This window comes from Eleutherodactylus coqui, chromosome 6 (genome assembly GCF_035609145.1).
Source record: "Eleutherodactylus coqui strain aEleCoq1 chromosome 6, aEleCoq1.hap1, whole genome shotgun sequence".
In the NCBI taxonomy this organism is placed as follows: domain Eukaryota; kingdom Metazoa; phylum Chordata; class Amphibia; order Anura; family Eleutherodactylidae; genus Eleutherodactylus; species Eleutherodactylus coqui.
This window is the reverse complement of record NC_089842.1, coordinates 26520169-26542933: the sequence shown is the minus strand read 5'-3', so window position 1 is coordinate 26542933 and position 22765 is coordinate 26520169. Positions and strand designations below refer to the sequence as shown.

Genomic DNA, 22765 nt, shown 5'->3' with positions numbered 1-22765 from the left:
GCCCTGGACAATGTAAAATTACTGCAGGACGCAATGCTCTGCACGGCCGATATACAAAAAAAAAAAAAAAATGTGCAACACTGCAAAAAGCAGCCTCCACACTACTGCACACGGTTAGATGTGTCCCTAAGAAGGACCGTTGGGGTTCTTGAAGCCTAAAATAACTCCTAACGCTCTCCCTATAGCAGCTCCGGCACCAGCAGCACTGTCCCTGAACTATGTCAGAATGCATCTGTGGCGAGCCGCGGGAGGGGCCGATTTATATACTCGGGTGACACCTGATTTCGCCAGCCACTCACTGCAGGGGGGTGGTATAGGGCTTGAACGTCGCAGGGGGAAGTTGTAATGCCTTCCCTGTCTTTCTATTGGCCAGAAAAGCGCACTAACGTCTCAGAGATGAAAGTGAAAGTAACTCGAACATCGTGTGGTACTCATCTCGAGTAACGAGCATCTCGAACACGCTAATACTCGAACGAGTATCAAGCTCGGACGAGTACGTTCGCTCATCTCTAAAAATGAATAAACAGTCTCTCTAAACTTGAATCATGGCTCAGCTCTCTAAAAATGTCAAATATATCCGAGATTTACAAGACTATAGTTCTAGCATCATTTAGGCATGGGGCAATAAGGACAATAAGACTGTGACACCACACTCCATCTTAAAGCGACATAAACCAAACAGATCCAAAATGAACCTTAGTTCTAGTGAATTGGATTCATCTGATACCACCTCTGATACAAATCTCTTTGACAGATCTGCATGTGACACAATTCCAGATCATATGAGTAAAGAGGAGGCACATAGATGGACAAAAAAGGCGGCAGAACACATAAGTGTTGCTCCACGATATCCACAAAAAAACAACCAGAAGTAATGCAAGCTGTCAATTTATCTGCTAAAATCATCCCACTTTCAAATGCCATTGCTGTCCAGGGGCTTATCTTTTGCTCCTACATGTCAGTTTGATTTGAATTCCACTTTGCTTGATGTAAATTGGTTTTGTCGTAATTTAACCATCAAAAAGCCTTTTTCTTCAGTTGCTCCATCTTCTAAGAGTTAGCTTGCCGCTATGACCGCTTGTCACAGCAGAGCCTCGATCAATCACTCTAGCAGTATTGCAAGCATGGAGTCATTAGAATGCAGACAAATTTGTACCCAGCTTTCCCAGGCTTTTATATGCATGCAGAATGAAAGCTCAAATCACACCCTGAACTGGTCTAACGCCTCCAGCTCTCTGCAATACCCACACACACTTATTGCCACCACTAGCTTATAAAAGGCATGCCGGAACTCAGATTTTGAATTATGAATGGAATTTTGGAGTTATGATTTGTTCCAAAATGGACAAGGCTTGACTAATAAATTGCAAATGTATTCTAAACAAGACTAGCAGTGCTAAATATTTATTAAGAAGTATTTGCAGCATACCAAAATATACTGAGAAAGGTGTTACAATGGAGGTAAGGTTGATAGGCATACACAATAGAAAGTATTTAAAATGAAACAAGGACAACATTAAGAAAGTTACCAGGTTTGGGATGATCGGCCCAAGGTTTTGATTTGTGAAATCCCACAGTTGCTGGAGGGTGTGTGAGGGGGAATCCATAGAGTGAATATGACAATTAAAGTGGTCCCACAGATGCTCAATTGGGTTCAAGTCTGGGGAATTAGCGGGTCAGGGAAGTACCTGGAAGTCTTGTTCATGCTCTTCAGCCACTGTTGGACATTTCAAGCCATGTGACATGTTGCATTGTCTTGCTGGAAAATCTCAGCTGCCCCAGGGAAGACAATCAGCATACATAAGTACACGTGATCTGCAAGAATACATTCAGAAGCAGATTAATTCAGAGCAACTTCCACATGGATGAGTTGCCCAGAGAATGCCACAAAACAATTACTCAGACCATAATGCTGTCGCCACCAGCTGGTGTTCTTCTAACAATGATTGCAGGGTATTTGGTCGCTCATGTTTCTTGCCCGGCACACCAACTTCCATCCGTTTGATGAAGCAGAAAATATGAGTAATCGGAGAAGGCAACTCGTTGCCGATCAGCAGAGGTCCAATTCCAATACTGCAAGGCAAATTGAAAGCTTTTCTTCCAATGCACCTTTGTTAGCAGAGATGCAATTACAGGGTCCAAGGAGCGGGTCCCAGCCTTGGAGACAGCAGGGTAGAGTTTGGGCCTTGTCATGGGGCTCTACCGTCTCCCACCCGGAGTGTAACCAGGGACATGTCCAAGGGACCAAGGGCAGGCTTTTAAATAGGGTAACCCAGCAGTGGATTACCTTGAGTTCTTTTGTTACATGTGACTCCACCGTTCCGTCCTCCGCTGTGAATTCTAGACAATGTAATAAAGAATCCACACATGCAGAGGTGAATTTTAAAGGCAGAACCGGGAACGCTCGGTCAAGCCGTTTACTAGTAGCATAACTCAGAAACAGTCCCAAACAGTTTTTACATCCACCGGCAAGACACTGGTTCAGGAGGACACGTGATGTGACAGGGAGGGCTTTCACAGGCCAAGTTATCTGTGGATCTATGTTCCCGGACACCCTTAGACTAACACTTGCCAACTATCTAGCAGTACACACTTATGGAGCAGGAACATACACACAGTGCTACACAGTGGGGACTTGCAATCCTTGCAGCTTCTCTCTCTCACACTTCTTAATTCTCTGCTTGGGAAGAAAGAACCCAAGACACACATATGCCATCCTCTCAGCTTCTTCCATCTTCCCTGCACACAGATTCAAGGTTTCCATGTGCAGACACGCGCCACACTCCACAGGAGGACTGACAAGAAGGCCCAGAGAAGACAGACAACTAAAAGCTGCCCTCATGCACCTTGCAACCACATTTATAAAACAAGGTTACCTGACATACAAAAGATACATTTGCAGATATAACCCAGACAGTAACCTATTCAGTGCTGCAGCTATGCAATACACATCATATTCACTCACATGGAAGACATTGACAATACATATGCACAAGACAAACATAGACTATTCAGAAACGTCTAGAAAGTTTTGTACATTGACTTCTGTACCCTATGCAGTGACCATGAGTCTGCTTCGGAGCCCGATACACAGTAGGGTTCACTGAACTATTGTTTTAGACACATGTCTGTTAGCCCCCTGGTTCATTTTTATGGTGAGCAGCTCCACTGTAACATATCGGTCAGCCCTCGTGCACCTTGATAGCCAACGTTCTCCTCTCACATCAATGGCATGTGGTGCTCTGCAGTTTCCATGTCAGTTATTCCCACTGGTGCCATTTGTCCATTTATGATACACTTTCATTAAAGCAGAACACAAACAGTTCACAGAGTGCGCTGTTTTAGAAAAGCGGCCACTCTTGACTAAAAGCATTAGCCTTTAGCACTTTTGGTATTGGTAAAATTGCCTCTTTTACCCATGACAACGAGTGATATGTGAGTAGACAGCCTATCGCACACCTTATATACCCACCCAGCCAACTCACCACATGTCACTTCCTTCATGGGCTATGTGCTGCCCACATTGAAAGTAAGAGGTGGTCATAATATTGTGACTCGTAAACTTAACCATCCTGTTAAGAACAAATAAACACTTTCTTTGTGCTTAAACTGACTGGCTGAGGCTGTGCTCCTTCTCCTCCTCCTCCTGCTCTTTTTCTCAGCCTCACTTCCTAGTGAGTGCCACAAGCTCAGCTGGCTGCATTCACACAGCTCCAGGTATTCTGGGCTTCCATCTATGACTCTTCCTCGGCTTGTGGTGACCGCCATCTAACCACCATTCCTTTCTCCTGTCTTGTAGGATCTGAAGATGTTGCTCTGCCATCGTGACCCTGGATCCCTATGAAACAGCAGCGGCACCTGAAGACGGGACGAAGCTCATGTGCCTTAAACCTCCCTTACGGTTTTATGAAGTTTTTGCCGTGCCGCCGTATTAGTTTCCTCGTGAAGTTTCCCGGCCGCTGTGTGATGCCGCCCATAGAAGAGAGATGACACATCTTCTTATCTTTGTTGATTGGGAGACGAGGAGAAACCTGCTGCTTGCTGGACCCTAATGTGGAGAAGATACGCAGGAATTGGGAGATTTTTGTGTTTTTGCCGCTTCTTGCGAATCATGACTATCGCCAAGGGCCACTACCTGCTGGTGTTCCTGTGCGTTCAGCTGGTGGTCATGGCTGTGCTGTACAAAGAAGGTTACCAGATGCAGGTGGCATATTTCTTTCATAATTTTTATAAGAATGGGTCCCCCTCTCTAGCGCTCCTGAACCCCCAGAACCTCTCTCTGCCTGATGACATTTACGCCAATTTCAGTTTGATAGACAAACCATTCATGTGGAAAGATCAGCTGCCATATTGCCCCGAGGTTTCTCCATTTATAGGTAAGTGCTCAATTTTCTAATTGGCAATTTTCTCCTAATAATTAGAACCTATGGTCGCTAGACTAGTTCCAAGTTACTGGGGGCAGCAGCATCACCAAACAGCTTTGCAACTTCCTGGTTGAGGGGTATAAGACATTGCCACTGCACCCCTGTATGTAACACTGCTCATGATTGGTTAGGGGAGATCAACTGATTCCACCATGTTAGTGGAAGGCCACAAGTAGTGGTCGCCGTGCATCCAAGCCTGTTGTGATGCAGTCTAATACCCCGCCATGCAATTTTACCTTAATTCAGTGAAGTTTTCAATTTTTATCCTTAATGGCGCTTGCATTGGTTTTTGAGTAAAACTGCAATTCAATTGTTAAAGGAATTTTTAAGACATAAAAAAAGTTAAATTGGCTTGAAATTAAGAGAAACTGAATACTTACCTATTCCAGCAGGTCCCCGTCCAGCGCTGCGGCCCTGGTACCCACCGTATGGAACCTGGAAGAAGCAGCGGACGGTCACATGCCGTACATTGTGCATGTGATTATTCAGCCACTCACAGGCTTTAGTGGCCATAGAAGAATCATTTGTTTGAATGGGGTCATATACATGAGCGAAGCGATGTGGGGAAAAATTGTGGCATGTCCCATCTTTGGATGTTCCCTCGGAACGCATCACTCATTGTTTTCAATGGGGCCGGGAAACACATGACACACAGTGGGATGTGCACAGAACCTCATGCGAGCTTTCCCATTGAAGACATTGTAACACTCTGTGATCCTCCGCTGTGGGTAAAGCCCGCGGTGGAGGAATACTACTTTGGCACAAAACACCTTACATCTGTGGGGGAATCGCACATTGGCGTGCGTGATATTAGACCGAGTTTCACGGCCCGATATAACACCCACCTGTCTGAAATTAGTCTAAATCAGAAACTGTATTAAGAAACTACATAACACTTCATACAGTGATTAGGGTGCGGATGGTGGTGAAACCTGTATCTCTGTAGGTTATATCAGTACTAGAGTGTTATAAGAGCCTGATATCAGTCACATATGATGTAAATGTCTATGGAAGTTATATACTGCAGCCTTATAAGAAGAGCCGCAGGTATGAGTAACATATGATTTAAATGTCTCCGTCTGTTATATCAGTACTGGAGCGTTATAAGAGGAGCGCCTGATATCAGTCACATATGATGTAAATGGTGCTAGAGATTATATCAGTACTGGAGTGTTATAAGAAAAGTGGCTATTATCAATCCCATTTGATGTAAATATCTCTGGAGGTTATATTACTATTAGGGCTCCCCCACACTTGCGATTGCATTTTTTGTTAACCCGATTGTCAGTGGGACTTTCTATTGTTAAAAATACGCAACTGCAATATTGGTGCATTGTGTTGCATTACGTTTTTAACATTCGAAAGTCCCATTGACAATCGCGTTAACAAAAAATGGAATCGCAAGTGTGTGGGAGCCCTTAGAGGGTTATAAGAAGAGTGGCTGATATCAGTCACATATATGATGTAAATGTCTCTAGAGGTTATAGCAGTTCTAGAGCGGTATAAGAGGAGTGGCTGTTATTAGTCACGTATCATATAAGTATCTCTGGAGGTTATGTCAGTGCTGGAGATAAATGATATGATGAACTCGGTGTAAAAGTAGTCTAAGGCCGCCTGCATGTCCGGATATCGAGTAGGGAAGACCTGCGATTCATTGTGGAAATGCCTAGTCTGCAAGCAACCTGAGTAGTATCTGCCTACAAATCCGTAATGCATCCGCAATGTAATTGTGGATCGAACGCTTCCATAGAGATCAACAGAGCCCGTCCGCGCAGAATCCACGCTAAAACGGAGCATGCTGCAATTCAGATCCGCATGTGTGCACAGGGCTGCAGAAGCTCATGCTTTCCTATGGGGGACTTTAACAGCGGATGTCCCACATGGTTGCCAATTGTGGATTCCACAATTCAAATCCATCGGTGTGCAGGGGGCTTTTGGGGGGCTTCACAAGGGCGCATACATAATTGTACATCCTCAGTGCAACGTATTTGCACTATGGACGAGGCTTTTTTGTGCGCATATTGGCAGAGTTTACTATGCTTTTTGCCCATGCAGGGCATGTTTCTTCGTGCACAGGACACTACCGCGTACCAATTTAAATGGATATTTAGCTTAATGAGTTCCATATGCCCTCTTTTTTCACGGAATTTGCGCAGTGTTTCACACATCTCCTTGTGTATTGCACCCAAATTTGAGCATCTCCCATTGACTTCTATGGGCACCTTTGGTATGCAAAAGTACAGGACCGTATCAGGTGCCTTAAGGGGAGGCCCTACATGACAGGGTGGCTAGTGATAAGGAGTAGAGGAAAGGGTTAGGGAAGAGTTAGGTGCAAAAGGGGGAGTTGGGGATGAAAAAGGGGGAAGAGAGGAATTGGTGGAGATAGAGATATGGTAATTAGGGGAAGTGAAGTTATATAAGGGAGGTTTTTGAGCGGGAGCGCCATTTTATGCAGAAGAAAAGTAAAAATGAGGCAAAAACAAGGGATAAGATACAAGGTGTCATGGAGGTATGGGATTTGTATGGAAGGGGATCTGGTGTTGATTCTGCTCCATACAATGTGGGTGCTGGCTGTTTTTTACAGCCGATACCTGCCTGCAAAAGCTCCAATCTGCACCGCCGCTGATCACAGCTGTTGGGCCTTTAAAACCGCCATCAATTCTGCCAGCCAAATTTAAATGCTATTCAGTTGAAATAGCAACCAGGGGATTCCTGAAAGCCCACAGGGCTGCCATTGCAGATTGTCTATCATGCCATGCCTGTGGCTTAATAGATTGCCTGCCAGATCAAGGTATAATGTATTACTATGGTATTACATCATACTGCAGGAGTGATCAAACCATTACTAGTTCATGTCGACTATGGGAACTAATAAAAAATGTAGAAATCTACGTTAACACCCCACCACCCCTGCTGCTTTTGCCATATCTATATATATAAAATTGAATGTATGCGTGTCTGTCTGTCTGTCTGTCTGTTTGTCCTTTATGCGCTACTACACCATTCATTTGATCGCCATGAAACTTTGGGAAGTTGTTAAGTACACTCCTGGGAAGATTACTGGCATAGTACATTTATGCTATGATAAATGGTGCGAGCGTCGTCGACAGTTGCGTCCCCCCCCCCCACGTAGATCGTTCGATTTCCATCATTGCCACTAATTCTCTCACTTCCCGATGTCGTAGAAACATGAAATTTGGCAGGAGCATTAATTATGTCATAAATAGGAAAAGCTAATGGGTCCCAACTCGATTATTCAATTCTAAGCGCCAAAGAATTAGCGTCCAAATTTTACGTACGGAATCTAATTCTCTCACTTCCCAATGTCATAGAAAATTGAAATTTGGCACGAGCATTGATTATGTCATAAATAGGAAAAGCTAATGGGTCCCAACTCGATTATTCAATTCTAAGCACAAAAGAATTAGCGTCCAAATTTTACGTACGGAATCTAATTCTCTCACTTCCTGATGTCTTCTATATATTTAAAAATGAATGTTTGTCTGTCTATCTGTCCTTTATGTATTACTACACCATTCATCCAATCGCCATGAAACTTTGGGAAGTTGTTGAGTACACTCCTGGGAAGATTATAGGCATAGTACAACTATCCTACGATAGGTGGCGCGCGTGCGAGCATCGTCGACAGTTATGCCCCCAGACAAAGATTGTTTGATTTCCATCTCAAGCACGAAAGCAAAAGGCATTGCGAGCAACAGGATCCGTGTTCAACTACCAAATGATGCATCCGCCGAATGTCTCGCAAGACAATTGCTGCATATTGAGAATGCTGAGGTAAAATGAAAGCTGTGCTGTGATTGGTTGCTATTTCTTATACTGCTGAGGTAAAATGAAAGCTGTGCTGTGATTGGTTGCTATATATTATACTGCTGAGGCAACATGAAAGCTGTGCTGTGATTGGTTGCTACTTCTTATACTACTGAGGTTACATGAAAGCTGTGCTGTGATTGGTTGCTACTTGTTATACTACTGAGGTTACATGAAAGCTGTGCTGTGATTGGTTGCTATATATTATACCGCTGAGGTAAAATGAATGCTGCGCTGTGATTGGTTGCTATTTTTTATATTGCTGAGGCAGAATAAAAGTTGCGCTGTGGTTGGTTGTTATTTCTCTTACTGCTGAGGTAACATGAAAGCTGCGCTGTGATTGGTTGTTATATATTATACTGCTGAGGTAACATGAAAGCTGCGCTGTGATTGGGTGTTATATATTATACCACTGAGGTAACATGAAAGCTGCGCTGTGATTGCTTGTTATATATTATACCACTGAGGTAACTTGAAAGCTGCGCTGTGATTGGTTGTTATCTATATATATAAAAACTAGAGATGAGCGAACGTACTCCTCCGAGCTTGATACTCGTTCGAGTATTAGCGTGTTTGAGATGCTCGTTACTCGTGACGAGTACCACGCGATGTTCGAGTTACTTTCACTTTCATCTCTGAGACGTTAGCGCGCTTTTCTGGCCAATACAAAGACAGGGAAGGCATTACAACTTCCCCCTGCGACGTTCAAGCCCTATACCACCCCCCTGCAGTGAGTGGCTGGCGAGATCAGGTGTCACCCGAGTATAAAAATCAGCCCCTCCCGCGGCTCGCCACAGATGCGTTCTGACATAGAGGAGGGAAAGTGCTGTTGGTGCCGGAGCTGCTATAGGGAGAGTGTTAGGAGTATTTTTGGCTTCAAGAAACCCAACGGTCCTTCTTAGGGCCACATCTAACCGTGTGCAGTACTGTGGAGGCTGCTTTTTGCAGTGGTTTTTTTTTGTATGTCGGCCGTGCAGAGCATTGCGCCCTGCAGTAATTATACATAGTCCAGGGCCAGTAGTGGTGGTGAGGCAGGGACAGAAGACATATATTGTGAGGCAGGGACAGAAGACATATATTGGGAGGCAGGGACAGAAGACATATATTTATTGAATATAGGCAGTGGGCCTTTCCAAAAACATTTGGGGAAATAAATCTATTTGGGCTGCCTGTGACTGTCCTCAGTGTACTGGGTCTCTGCTGGGTGTAGTTGTCCTCCTAATTTATACGCAGCCAGCTAAGTGTTACAGCAGGCTTGCGCAAAATTATTTCCTGGCTCTGTGTTGGCTGTTAAATCACCGCTGTTTTCCAGTCCACAGTGCAACAGTGTGCAGTTATTTTACATACTCCAGGGCCAGTACTGGTGACACAGGGACAGAAGACATATACACTGTATATAGGCAGTGGGCCTTTCCAAAAACATTTGGGGAAAAAAAATCTATTTGGGCTGCCTGTGACTGTCCTCAGTGTACTGGGTCTCTGCTGGGTGTAGTTGTCCTCCTAATTCATACGCAGCCAGCTAAGTGTTACAGCAGGCTTGCGCAAAATTATTTCCTGGCGTTCCGTAAGCGAAGTCAGCCTCCAACCACAGGCCAATAAGCGGCACATTTAATTACAGCGTTCTGTTTCTGCACTACTGGTAATACACCATGCTGAGGGGTAGGGGTAGGCCTAGAGTACGTGGACGCAGGCGAGGATGTGGAGGCCCAAGTCAGGGTGTGGGCACAGGCCAAGCCAGTGCGGTGGCCAGGGGTAGAGGCAGGGCCAGACCGAATAATCCACCAACTGTTTCCCAAAGCGCCAACTTGCGCCATGCCACCCTGCAGAGGTCAAGGTGCTCTACTGTGTGGCAGTTTTTCACAGAGACGCCTGACGACCGACGAAAAGTGGTGTGCAACCTTTGTCGCGCCAAGATCAGCTGGGGAGCCACCACCACCAGCATGCGCAGGCATATGATGGCCAAGCACCCCACAAGGTGGAACGAAGGCCGTTCACCGCCTCCGGTTTGCACCACTGCCTCTCCCCCTGTGCCCCAACCTGCCACTGAGATCCAACCCCCCTCTCAGGACACAGGCACTACCGTCTCCTGGCCTGCACCCACACCCTCACTTCCGCTGTCCTCGGTCCCATCCAGCAATGTCTCTCAGCGCAGCGTCCAGACGTCGCTGGCGCCACTGTTTGAGCGCAAGCGCAAGTACGCCGCCACGCACCCGCACGCTCAAGCGTTAAACGTGCACATTGCCAAATTAATCAGCCTGGAGATGCTGCCGTATAGGCTTGTGGAAACGGAGGCTTTCAAAAGCATGATGGCGGCGGCGGCCCCACGCTACTCGGTTCCCAGTTGCCACTACTTTTCCCGATGTGCCGTCCCTCACCAACGCGGTTACTGCCAAGGTCCACTAAACAACAGACACATGGACAAGCACAGGCGGGCAGGGCCACTATATCTCCCTGACGGCACATTGGGTGAATTTAGTGGAGGCTGGGACAGAGTCAGAGCCTGGGACCGCTCACATCCTACCCACCCACAGAATTGCGGGCCCCAGCTCGGTGCTGGGATCTGCGGCGGTGTATGCTTCCTCCACTAAACCACCCTCCTCCTCCTCCTACGCAACCTCTGTCTCGCAATCAAGATGTGTCAGCAGCAGCAGCACGTCGCTAGCAGTCGGTGTCGCGCGGCATGGCAGCACAGCGGTGTGCAAGCGTCAGCAGGCCGTGCTGAAACTACTCAGCTTAGGAGAGAAGAGGCACACGGCCCACAAACTGCTGCAGGGTCTGACAGAGCAGACCGACCGCTGGCTTGTGCCGCTGAGCCTCCAACCGGGCATGGTCGTGTGTGACAACGGCCGTAACCTGGTGGAGGCTCTGCAACTCGGCAGCCTCACGCACGTGCCATGCCTGGCCCATGTCTTTAATTTGGTGGTTCAGCGCTTTCTGAAAAGCTACCCACACTTGTCAGACCTGCTCGGAAAGGTGCGCCAGGTCAGCGCACATTTCCGCAACTCCAAGACGGACGCTGCCACCCTGCGGACCCGGCAACATCGGTTTCATCTGCCAGTGCACCGATTGCTGTGCGACGTGCCCACACGGTTGAACTCTATGCTCCACATGTTGGCCAGGCTCTATGAGCAGCGTAGAGCTATTGTGGAATACCAACTCCAACATGGGCGGCGTAGTGGGAGTCAGCCTCCTCAATTCTTTACAGAAGAGTGGGCCTGGCTGGCAGACATCTGCCAGGTCCTTGGAAACTTTGAGGAGTCTACCCAGGTGGTGAGCGGGGATGCTGCAATCATTAGCATCACCATTCCTCTGCTATGCCTCTTGAGAAGTTCCCTGCAAAGCATAAAGACAGACGCTTTGCACTTGGAAACGGAGGCGTGGGAAGACAGTATGTCACTGGATAGTCAGAGCACCCTCATGTCTATATCTCAGCACGTTGAGGAGGAGGAGGAGGGGGAGGAGAATGAGGAGGAGGGGGAAGAGACAGCTTGGCCCACTGCTGAGAGTACCCATGCTGCTTGCCTGTCATCCTTTCAGCGTGTATGGCCGGAGGAGGAGGAGGAGGATCCTGAAAGTGATCTTCCTAGTGAGGACAGCCATGTGTTGCGTACAGGTACCCTGGCACACATGGCTGACTTCATGTTAGGATGCCTTTCTCGTGACCCTCGCGTTACACGCATTCCGGCCACTACGGTTTATTGGGTGTACACACTGCTCGACCCACGGTATAAGGAGAACCTTTCCACTCTCATTCCCGAAGAGGAAAGGGGTTCGAGAATGATGCTATGCCACAGGGCGCTGGTGGACAAACTGATGGTAAACTTACCATCCGACAGCGCTAGTAGCAGAAGGCGCAGTTCCCAGGGCCAGGTAGCAGGGGAGGCGCAGAGATCAGGCAGCATGTACAGCGCAGACAGGGGAACATTCTCCAAGGCCTTTGCCAGCTTTATGGCTCCCCAGCAAGACTGTGTCACCGGTCCCCAGTCAAGGCTGAGTTGGCGGGAGCACTGTAAAATGATGGTGAGGGAGTACGTAGCCAATCGCACGACCGTCCTCGGTGACGCCTCTGCCCCCTACAACTACTGGGTGTCGAAGCTGGACACGTGGCCTGAACTCGCGCTGTATGCCCTGGAGGTGCTTGCTTGTCCTGCGGCTAGCGTCTTGTCAGAGGGGGTGTTTAGTGCGGCTGGGGGAATCATCACGGATAAGCATACCCGCCTGTCAACCGACAAAGCCGACAGGCTTACACTCATCAAGATGAACAAAGCCTGGATTTCCCCAGACTTCTCTGCTTCACCAGCGGACAGCAGCGATACCTAAACAATACGTAGGCTGCACCCGCGGATGGAAGCATCGTTCTCTATCACCATCAAAAACGGGGACATTTTTGCTTCATCAATCTGTGTATAATATTCCTCCTCCTCCTCCTGAAACCTGACGTAATCACGCCGAACGGGCAATTTTTCTTAGGCCCACAAGGCTCAGTCATATAATTTTTCTAAACAATTTTTATACATTTCAATGCTCATTAAAGCGTTGAAACTTGCACCTGAACCAATTTTTATTTTAACTAGGCTGCCTCCAGGCCTAGTTACCAATTAAGCCACATTAACCAAAGCGATTAATGGGTTTCACCTGCCCTCTTGGTTGGGCATGGGCAATTTTTCTGAGGTACATTAGTACTGTTGGTACACCAATTTTTTGGGGCCCTCGCCTACAGTGTAATCCAATTAATTTTTTGCCCACCTGCATTACAGCTGATGTTACATCAGCTGTGCTGGGCACTGCAATGGGATATATTTATGTACCGCCGGTGGGTTCCAGGGAGCCACCCATGCTGTCGGTCCACACGGAGTTGTAACTACATGTGTCCACTTCTAAAGAACCCCTGTCTGACTGGGGCATGCAGTGTGGGCCGAAGCCCACCTGCATTTAACATGACATTACATCAGCTGTGATGGGCAATGCTATGGGATATATTTATGTGTCGCCGGTGGCTTCCTGGCACCCACCCATGCTGTCGGTCCACAGGGACTTCACAATAGGGAGTTGTACCTGCCTGTGTCTATGAATTAAAAAGCCTGGTCAGTTTGGGGCATGCAGTGTGGGCCGAAGCCCACCTGCATTTAATCTGACGTTGGCTCTGCTGTCCAGGGCACTGCCATGGGATAAATTTATGTACAGCCGGTGGGTTCCAGGGAGCCACCCATGCTGTGGGTGCACACGTAATTCCCATTGCGGAGTTGGAAATTCCCAGTTGTACCTGCCTGTGACTATTTATAAAAAAACGCGGTCTGACTGGGGCATGCAGACACCTTGACAGAATGAATAGTGTGTGGCACATAGGTTCCCCATTGCTATGCCCACGTGTGCAGCTCCTGATGGCGGTGGCACATTATTATATTTCTCATTGCTTCTGTACAGCATTGTGGGCTATCGCCCCGCCCCTTTTAAAGAGGGTTGCTGCCTAGCCGTGCCAACCCTCTGCAGTGTGTGCCTGCGGTTCCTCCTCATGGCAGACGCACTTATAAATAGACATGAGTGTGGCGTGGCATGAGGGCAGCTGAAGGCTGCGCAGGGACAATTTGGTGTGCGCTGTGGACACTGGGTTGTGCAGGGGGGGGGGGGGGGTTGGGCAGCATGTTACCCAGGAGAAGTGGCAGCGGAGTGTCATGCAGGCAGTGATTGTGCTTTGTTGGAGGTAGTGTGGTGCTTAGCTAAGGTATGCATTGCTAATGAGGGCTTTTCAGAAGTAAAAATTGTTGGGAGGGGGGGGCCCACTCTTGCCGGTATTGTGGCTTAATAGTGGGACCTGGGAACTTGAGATGCAGCCCAACATGTAGCCCCTCGCCTGCCCTATCTGTTGCTGTGTCGTTCCCATCAATTTCTTGAATTGCCCAGATTTTCACAAATGGAAACCTTAGCGAGCATCGGCGATATACAAAAATGCTCGGGTCGCCCATTGACTTCAATGGGGTTTGTTACTCGAAACGAACCCTCGAGCATCGCGAAAATTTCGTCCCTAGTAACGAGCACCCGAGCATTTTGGTGCTCGCTCATCTCTAGTGAGTATACATTTTTTTTTTATTTTTACACATTTTAGGATGATTTTCAGGTAAGGGCGTATATATTTAAGCCCTTCCTGACAATTCATCCCGCGCTCGCCGGCAGCCCATTGCTTTCAATGGAGCCGGCTGTATTGCCGTCTCCATTGAATTCAATGGTCAGTGCTCGTTTAATCGATACAAGTACCGCGTGGTGCTCATCTCGAGTAACGAGCATCTCGAGCACCCTAATACTCGAACGAGCATCAAGCTCGGACGAGTATGCTCGCTCATCTCTATTCATTAACACCACGAGTGTCAGAAGAAAAAAGAGGAGAGGACAGAATTAAAAAAAATATATATTTTCCCCATAACCCCACTCAATAAAAGTATAATAAATAATTCTTGTAATTTAAATCAGATGACATCTAGTGTGCAACTCAAAAGTATTAAAAGCTTTTTCATTCTATTGCCTCCACGTATGGGGTTAAAAACCCTTTCAATACCATAGTGTCGGAAGAAGGTAAGATTACGATTATGCTGGGAGATAAAGTGCTTAGCAGCTCCTGATACCTGTGTACCTTCCCCATTATTAATGTCATAAATGTGTATAAGAATTCTGCGTTTTAGTTGTCTGGTGGTCACATACTTTAACTGGCACGCCATGTATTGGCTTCTCTGGTTATATTGTGCATTTACTCCACATCATGAATCTTCTCATATTGTTCACTTGCTGCTCATCATGTTTCTCCCGGTTAAAGTGCATCTCCTCTATGCCACAAATCTCCTCATGTCATGTATCTCCTCTTCATGGGTCTCCACATATTGTATTCCTCTTTCACGTCATGAGTCCACGTCACGAGTCTCCACATTTCACGTATCTATTCATCTTAGGTCTCCTCATATGGTGTATATTCATATTACAGGTTGCCTTATATCCTGCATCCATGTCACAGCTCTACACATATCATGTTTCTCTCCATATTGTGTATCTCCTTCCCGTCACAGAACCCCTCTGATCATGTATCTTCTACACAACACAGCTTTCCCCATGTCATATATTTCCTCCACATCACGGTCTCCTCATGCAATGTATATTGTTTCAAATCACAGACTTCCATATGGTGTATCTCCTCCACATCACAAGTCTTCTCATATGGTGCATCTCCTCCACATCTCAAGTCTTCTCATATTGTGTATTTCCTCCACATCCCAGGTCTTCTCATATTGTGTATTTCCTCCACATCACAGGTCTTCTCATATTGTGTATTTCCTCCACATCACAGGTCTTCTCATATTGTGTATCTCCTCCACATTAGAGGTCTTCTCATATTGTGTATCTCCTCCACATCACAGGTCTTCTCATATTGTGTATCTCCACCAATTCACGGGTCTTCTCATATTGCGTATCTCCCCAACATCACAGGTCTTCTTATATTGTGTATCTCCTCCACATTACAAGTCTTCTCATATTGTGTATTTCTTCCACATCACAGGTCTTCTCATATTGTGTATTTCCTCCACATCTCAAGTCTTCTCATATTGTGTATCTCCTCCACATCACAGGTCTTCTCATATTGTGTATCTCCTCCACATCACAGGTCTTCTCATATTGTATATCTCGTACACATCACAGGTCTTCTCATATTGTGTATCTCCTACACATCACAGATCTTCTCATATTGTGTATCTCCTCCACATCACAGGTCTTCTCATATTGTGTATCTCCTACACATCACAGGTCTTCTCATATTGTGTATCTCCTACAATTCACAGGTCTTCTCATATTGTGTATTTCTTCCACATCACAAGTCTTCTCATATTGTGTATCTCCTCCACATCACAAGTCTCCCATGTTGTTTATTTCCTCCACATCACCAGTCTTTTCATATTGTGTATCTTCTCTACATCACAGGTCCTCTCATATTGTGTATTTCCTCCACATCACAGGTCTTCTCATATTGTGTATTTCCTCCACTTCATAGGTCTTCTCATATTGTGTATCTCCTCCACATCACCAGTCTTCTCATATTGTGTATCTCCTCCACATCACAGGTCTTCTCATATTGTATATCTCGTACACATCACAGGTCTTCTCATATTGTGTATCTCCTACATATCACAGGTCTTCTCATATTGTGTATCTCCTACACATCACAAGTCTTCTCATATTGTGCATCTCCTACACATCACAGGTTTTCTCATATTGTGTATCTCCTCCAATTCACAGGTCTTCTCATATCGTGTATCTCCTCCAATTCACAGGTCTTCTCATATTGTGTATTTCCTCCACATCACAAGTCTTCTCATATTGTGTATCTCCTCCACATCACAGGTCTCCCATGTTGTTTGTTTCGTCCACATCACAAGTCTCCCATGTTGTTTATCTCTTACACATCACAGGTCTTCTCATATTGTATATCTCCTCCAATTCACAGGTCTTCTCATATTGTGTATCTCCTCCACATCACAAGTCTTCTCATATTGTGTATCTCCTCCACATCACAAGTCTCCCCATATTGTTTATTTCCTCCACATCACAAGTCTTTTCATATTGTGTATCTCCTACACATCACAGGTCTTCTCATATTGTGTATCTCCTTCAATTCACTGGTCTTCTCATATTGTGAATCTCCTCCACATCACAAGTCTTCTCATATAGTGTATCTCCTCTTCATGGGTCTCCTTATATTGGGTTTCTTTTCCACATCAAGTCTCCTTATTATATGTATCTTCTTCACATCATGGATCTTCTCATATCATACACCATCTTCTCAGCATGAGTGTCCTCCACGTGACGAATCACCTTGTATCATATATCTTCTTCACGACACGGGTTCCTTCATATTGTGTATTTCTTCCATGTCTCAGCCTCCGCATGTCGTGTATCTTCACATCGTGGCCTGCCTCATATCATGGATCTGTTTCTTATCTCGTTTCTCCTTGTATTGTCAATTTCCACATCATGAGCCTTCTCTGCTGCTTATCTCCTGTTCAGTTAATTTTACATAAACCTATTTAATAATAATCTTATGTTACATCATGGCTTATCCTCTTGTCACTACCAAAGCAGCTGTGAAAATTGGGATCTGCTTTTTGGTAGCTGTCAGTGCTGTACTATCTGGAACATGTGTGACACACTACATTCTGGTGCATTACATAAGACCGCGGTGGGTCATCTTGTATTTTTCTCTGTATATCCTTTTGTTATAGTCCCTCAGTCCAGTTCCAGCGAAACGGGAAGAAATAGAGCTTTAAATGCTGCTTGGGAAGTCAATGTGTAGTGACCCAGAAGGGTCCTACACAAAGCTGTCACTGTGGTGAGTTAGTTCAGACATTCGCCTACATCTTGCAATGGGTTAAATGTAGTGCACATTAAGTGAAGGTAAAAATACGAATAGCAAAGGGTCCAATAAACCCTTGCTATTGGTTACTGGTAACTCATTGGTCAGTTTTGGGATTGGCTGATAGACAGTGGTATAACAGACAGAGCAAGCCCATGGTTGGTCAGGGGAGAGATTGAAGAAAATGTCCCACACCAATGCCAGAAGTGTTCAGGGGACAGGGGAGTCATTCTAGGGAAAGCAAGCAAAGCAGTGAGAGAGAGAGTAGTGAGAGATGCGGTGAGAAGAATCCGGGGAGAGGGAGCAGAACAAGGAGAGGTGAATGGAGAGGGTCTGGTAAGCAATCATGAGGAAGGAGTCTGGAGAGACCTTTTTTCCTGTCAGAGTCCAAGTACCTTACTCCTGGTCAAGTTCCTCAGTGCCTTAACCCCTTGAGTGGTGGGTTTCCTACCACCCTGTCGTGCCCACCAGGGCAGGTTTTTTAAATGGTCTAATCATTGAATTTCAACTAATTTTGCAGTTGCGTCTCAAGAGCCATAACTTTTTCATTTTTCCATTGACACGGCCATATAAGGGCTTGTTTTTTGCGGGACAAGTTGTGATTCTTTAAACAGGGGGGAGGAAAAAAAGAAATGGGGAAAAAAGAAAAAAAGGGGCCATGTCATTAAGGGGTTAAATAATGTATTACCTTCCTTCCCTGGGTCATTATGACACATGGATACCACATGTGTTATTGTATTTTTGATTTTTTACAAAGTAAAGGGAGACAAGTGTTTTTATAATTTTTTAAATAATTTTTTTCCTTTTTTTTTTTTTTTTTTTTAATGTCCCTTTAGGGGGCTTCCACAGGGACCCATCAGGACCCCCTGATCACATTCCGGGGGTCCGATGGTGACAGCCCTTTACATGCTGCAGTGACAGCCCTTTACATGCTGCAGTCACATAGATTGCCGCATGTAAAGGGTTAACACAGCAGAGATCGGAGGTTTTCTCTGATCTCTGCTGTAAGAGCACGTACCTAGCTGTCCTCTCACAGCCAAGCACCAGCTCTTCCTGCCACAGAGACCATCAGCTTGCTTCTGACAAGCCGATGGTCTCTATAGCAAACTGTAAACAAAGCAGGAGATTGCCGGCATATCGACAATATCTTCTGCTGGTTTTTCAAAGCCCTTGCTTTGTTCTCTGTGGGTCTGTGCAGGCAGAGCACACTGCCACAGCTTGTGGCCTTGTGCTCTGCAGCTCCCATAGTGATACATAGCCCGGAAATCTTCCGGGCTATGTCGCTATGAGCAGTGGAGCTCGTCCCGGAAAATTTCCGGGCGTGCCACTCAAGGGGTTAATCCATTCATGAGACAGTACACAGAGGCCAGCGCCATAGTTTCCACTGCCATAGAAGCTTCCTGTCCACTAAAGGCTGTTTTTTCCTTATTTAGGATGCAGCAGGGTCCAGTTTTACGCAAACCACTAACCTTCAACATCTGCCCAGATCACTCAGGCTAGCTCGCTGCCATTGTACAATTTACGAATATTGAAAATTATTGGATGTTGAGAAACTATGAATGCTTTAAATCTGTGAATTGCAGTAAACTGTTGCTTCGTGGTTCCACTACAACCTTCAGTCTCTGCTTGATTGCTACTCTCACAACTCTGTGTTGTATAGCACTGGCGTCACGACAAATTATCATCCCGCTTATTAATATTAGTTTACCACTGCAGATGTTGTTGTTTGGGAAAGTGCTGGTGAAACCCGCTGTGACATACTTTAAGGTAACTACCACACTCATCATCCCATCTAGCATACTGTACACACAGTACAGAGGCCGAACTAAAAATCTCTACAACATGTAGCATGTAACAGGATGTATAGCGCCGGAGCAGAACAGCAGCTCAGATGTATCTCTCCACCCACCCCCTCCAGCTCTAGTATATATAGTAGCACCATATACAGTATAATGCTTGCTGACCTGTTCTTACTTACAGGAGGACCCATCCACATCCAGTTGCCAAGGTTCTTGACCATGGAGGAGGTGGTCCAAAAGAACCCATCTGTGACTAAAGGAGGCCGGTACAAGCCATCTGACTGCGAGTCTACGCACAAGTCTGCCATCATCATCCCTTACCGCAATCGGGAGCAACACCTTAGATATCTTCTGTATTATCTCCACCCCTTCCTGCAGCGGCAGCAGCTCAACTACGGGATCTACATCATCCAGCAGGTGGCTGATAACACCGAGTAATAAAATCAGAAGAGACAATGCAGGAAACGGAATATCATAAATATGTGCGGCAGCCCTCGGTGCCCTGAGAAAAATACCCCCTCTCTTTATCCTTTCATAGGGTGTATCGGCAGGAGAATAACCCCCTTCCTATGTCCTCTAGCGAAATATATGTGCAGGAGATTTCCCCTGTCTGTATCCTCTAGTAGGGTGTATGGGGAGGACTATACCTCCCTTTCTATATTCTCTAACAGGGTATATAGACAGAAGAATGCTTTATCCCCGTATCCTCTAGCAGGATATATAGACAGGAGAATACTCCGCTCTTCACATCCTCTAGTAGGGTGTATGGGCCAGAGAATACCCCTTCCCCATATCCTCCAGCAAGGTCTATGGGCAGCAGAATACGTCTTCTCTGTATATTCTAGTACGGTATATGAGCACTCCAACTCAGTATCCTCTACTAGGGTATATGGGCAAGAGAATACTACCCTCCTCATATCCTCTAGTAGGGTATATGGACAGGAGAATACCCGCTTCTTGTATCCTATAACAGGGTATATGGGTAGGAGAATAACCCCCACCCAGTATCCTCTAGTAGTGTATATGGGTAGGAGAATACTATCCTCCTTGTATCCTATAGCAGGGTATATGGGCAGAAGAATAACCCCCACCCAGTATCCTCTAGTAGTGTATATAGACAGGGGAGTCTCCTGTTCTCTTTAGTGTCCGATATTCCACTTCTGCGAGGTGTTCTAGCTGTCAGCGATGTCACCGCATTGTCACTCAGGATTATCTTACAGTTTGGCGTCCTGGCAGTAGTGTAAGAGAATCGTTATAAATAGGTCCTTCCTCGGTCCTCGTAAATATCAGCGTGTCCTATTACCTGGAATACAGGAGTCTGAAACGCGTAGATCTGAGCAGCGAGAGGCACATGGCCATACCTACCGCTCCAACAATGTATAGTAGCTCTAGGAGATTAGGCCTCACAGTGCAAAGTCTATCATCCTCCATAGATAAGCGACAACAATAGATGGTCTTGCAGCCGCTCATCACCTGCTTAGAAGTGCCGCACACAGTTGGCATTGCTGTATAGGCACTTTGATAGGACATCATTTGACTTTTGCTATCCTGTGCGTGCTGCCCCCTACAGGCTGCCAGAAAGGCGAACAAGTGTACTAGTCTAGTATGGGATTACTCCTGAGAGTAGTATATTAGGGGACTATTTAAGAGATTTCGTTATACACGAAGGGAGGTAATGTGGGGTTATTTGGGGTCCCCTTGGACAAATATTCCTCTTCTTTTTTCAGACAGGCAATTTCTCCTTCAATCGGGCGAAACTGCTGAACGTCGGCTTTAAGGAGGCGATGAAGGACGAGGACTGGGACTGCATGCTCTTCCACGATGTGGACCTCATTCCCGAGGACGATCGCAACTTGTACACCTGCGACAAGTTTCCAAAACACGTGTCGATTGCCATTGACAAGTTTGGATACAGGTAGGTGCTATGGTTCTGATATTCCTCAGAGATCACTGATTTCTGTACATGGGTTCATCCCAATGTCTACGATACAGGAACCACCCTACCGCGATGCACAAGACACTGGGGGGACAATTCTCTTATAGATGCATAAATACTAGAGATGAGCGAACGTACTCGTCCGAGCTTGATACTCGTTCGAGTATTAGCGTGTTCGAGATGCTCGTTACTAGAGGCGAGTACCACGCGATGTTCGAGTTACTTTCACTTTCATCTCTGAGACGTTAGCGCGCTTTTCTGGCCAATAGAAAGACAGGGAAGGCATTACAACTTCCCCCTGCAATGTTCAAGCCCTATACCACCCCCCTGCAGTGAGTGGCTGGCGAGATCAGGTGTCACCCGAGTATAAATCGGCCCCTCCCGCGGCTCGCCACAGATGCATTCTGACATAGTTCAGGGACAGTGCTGCTGGTGCCGGAGCTGCTATAGGGAAAGCATTAGGAGTTATTTTAGGCTTCAAGAACCCCAACGGTCCTTCTTAGGGCCACATCTAACCGTGTGCAGTAGTGTGGAGGCTGCTTTTTGCAGTGTTGCACATTTATTTTTTTTGTATATCGGCCGTGCAGAGCATTGCGTCCTGCAGTAATTTTACATTGTCCAGGGCCAGTAGTGGTGAGGCAGGGACAGAAGACATATTAGTGTATATGGGCAGTGGGCCTTTCCAAAAACATATGGGAAAAAAAATCTATTTGGGCTGCCTGTGACCGTCCTCAGTGTACTGGGTCTCTGCTGGGGGTAGTTGTCCTAATTCATACGCAGCCAGCTAAGTGTTACAGCAGGCTTGCGCAAAATTCTTTTCTGCCTCTGTGTTGCCTCTTACATCACCGCTGTATTCCTGTCCACAAGTGTACTGGGTCTCTGCTGGGGGTAGTTGTCCTAATTCATACGCAGCCAGCTAAGTGCTACAGCAGGCTTGCGCAAAATTCTTTTCTGCCTCTGTGTTGCCTCTTACATCACCGCTGTATTCCTGTCCACAAGTGTACTGGGTCTCTGCTGGGGGTAGTTGTCCTAATTCATACGCAGCCAGCTAAGTGTTACAGCAGGCTTGCGCAAAATTCTTTTCTGCCTCTGTGTTGCCTCTTACATCACCGCTGTATTCCTGTCCACAAGTGTACTGGGTCTCTGCTGGGGGTAGTTGTCCTAATTCATACGTAGCCAGCTAAGTGTTGCAGCAGGCTTGCGCAAAATTCTTTCCTGCCTCTGTGTTGCCTCTTACATCACCGCTGTATTCCTGTCCACAAGTGTACTGGGTCTCTGCTGGGGGGAGTTGTCCTAATTCATACGCAGCCAGCTAAGTGTTACAGCAGGCTTGCGCAAAATTCTTTTCTGCCTCTGTGTAGCCTCTTACATCACCGCTGTATTCCTGTCC

General features: G+C 46.4%; 1 protein-coding gene across 1 annotated transcript; it reads left to right on the top strand.

Annotated features, from left to right (window-relative positions):
- Window positions 1-3619: 3619 nt before the first annotated feature.
- Window positions 3620-21358, top strand: LOC136633509 (beta-1,4-galactosyltransferase 3-like). The gene is made up of 5 exons (XM_066609270.1): window positions 3620-3717; window positions 3800-4376; window positions 19621-19873; window positions 19978-20047; window positions 21167-21358. The coding sequence occupies exons 2-5, from the start codon at window positions 4052-4054 to the stop codon at window positions 21356-21358; spliced, it is 840 nt and encodes a 279-aa protein (XP_066465367.1). The 5' UTR covers window positions 3620-3717; window positions 3800-4051.
- Window positions 21359-22765: the final 1407 nt, after the last annotated feature.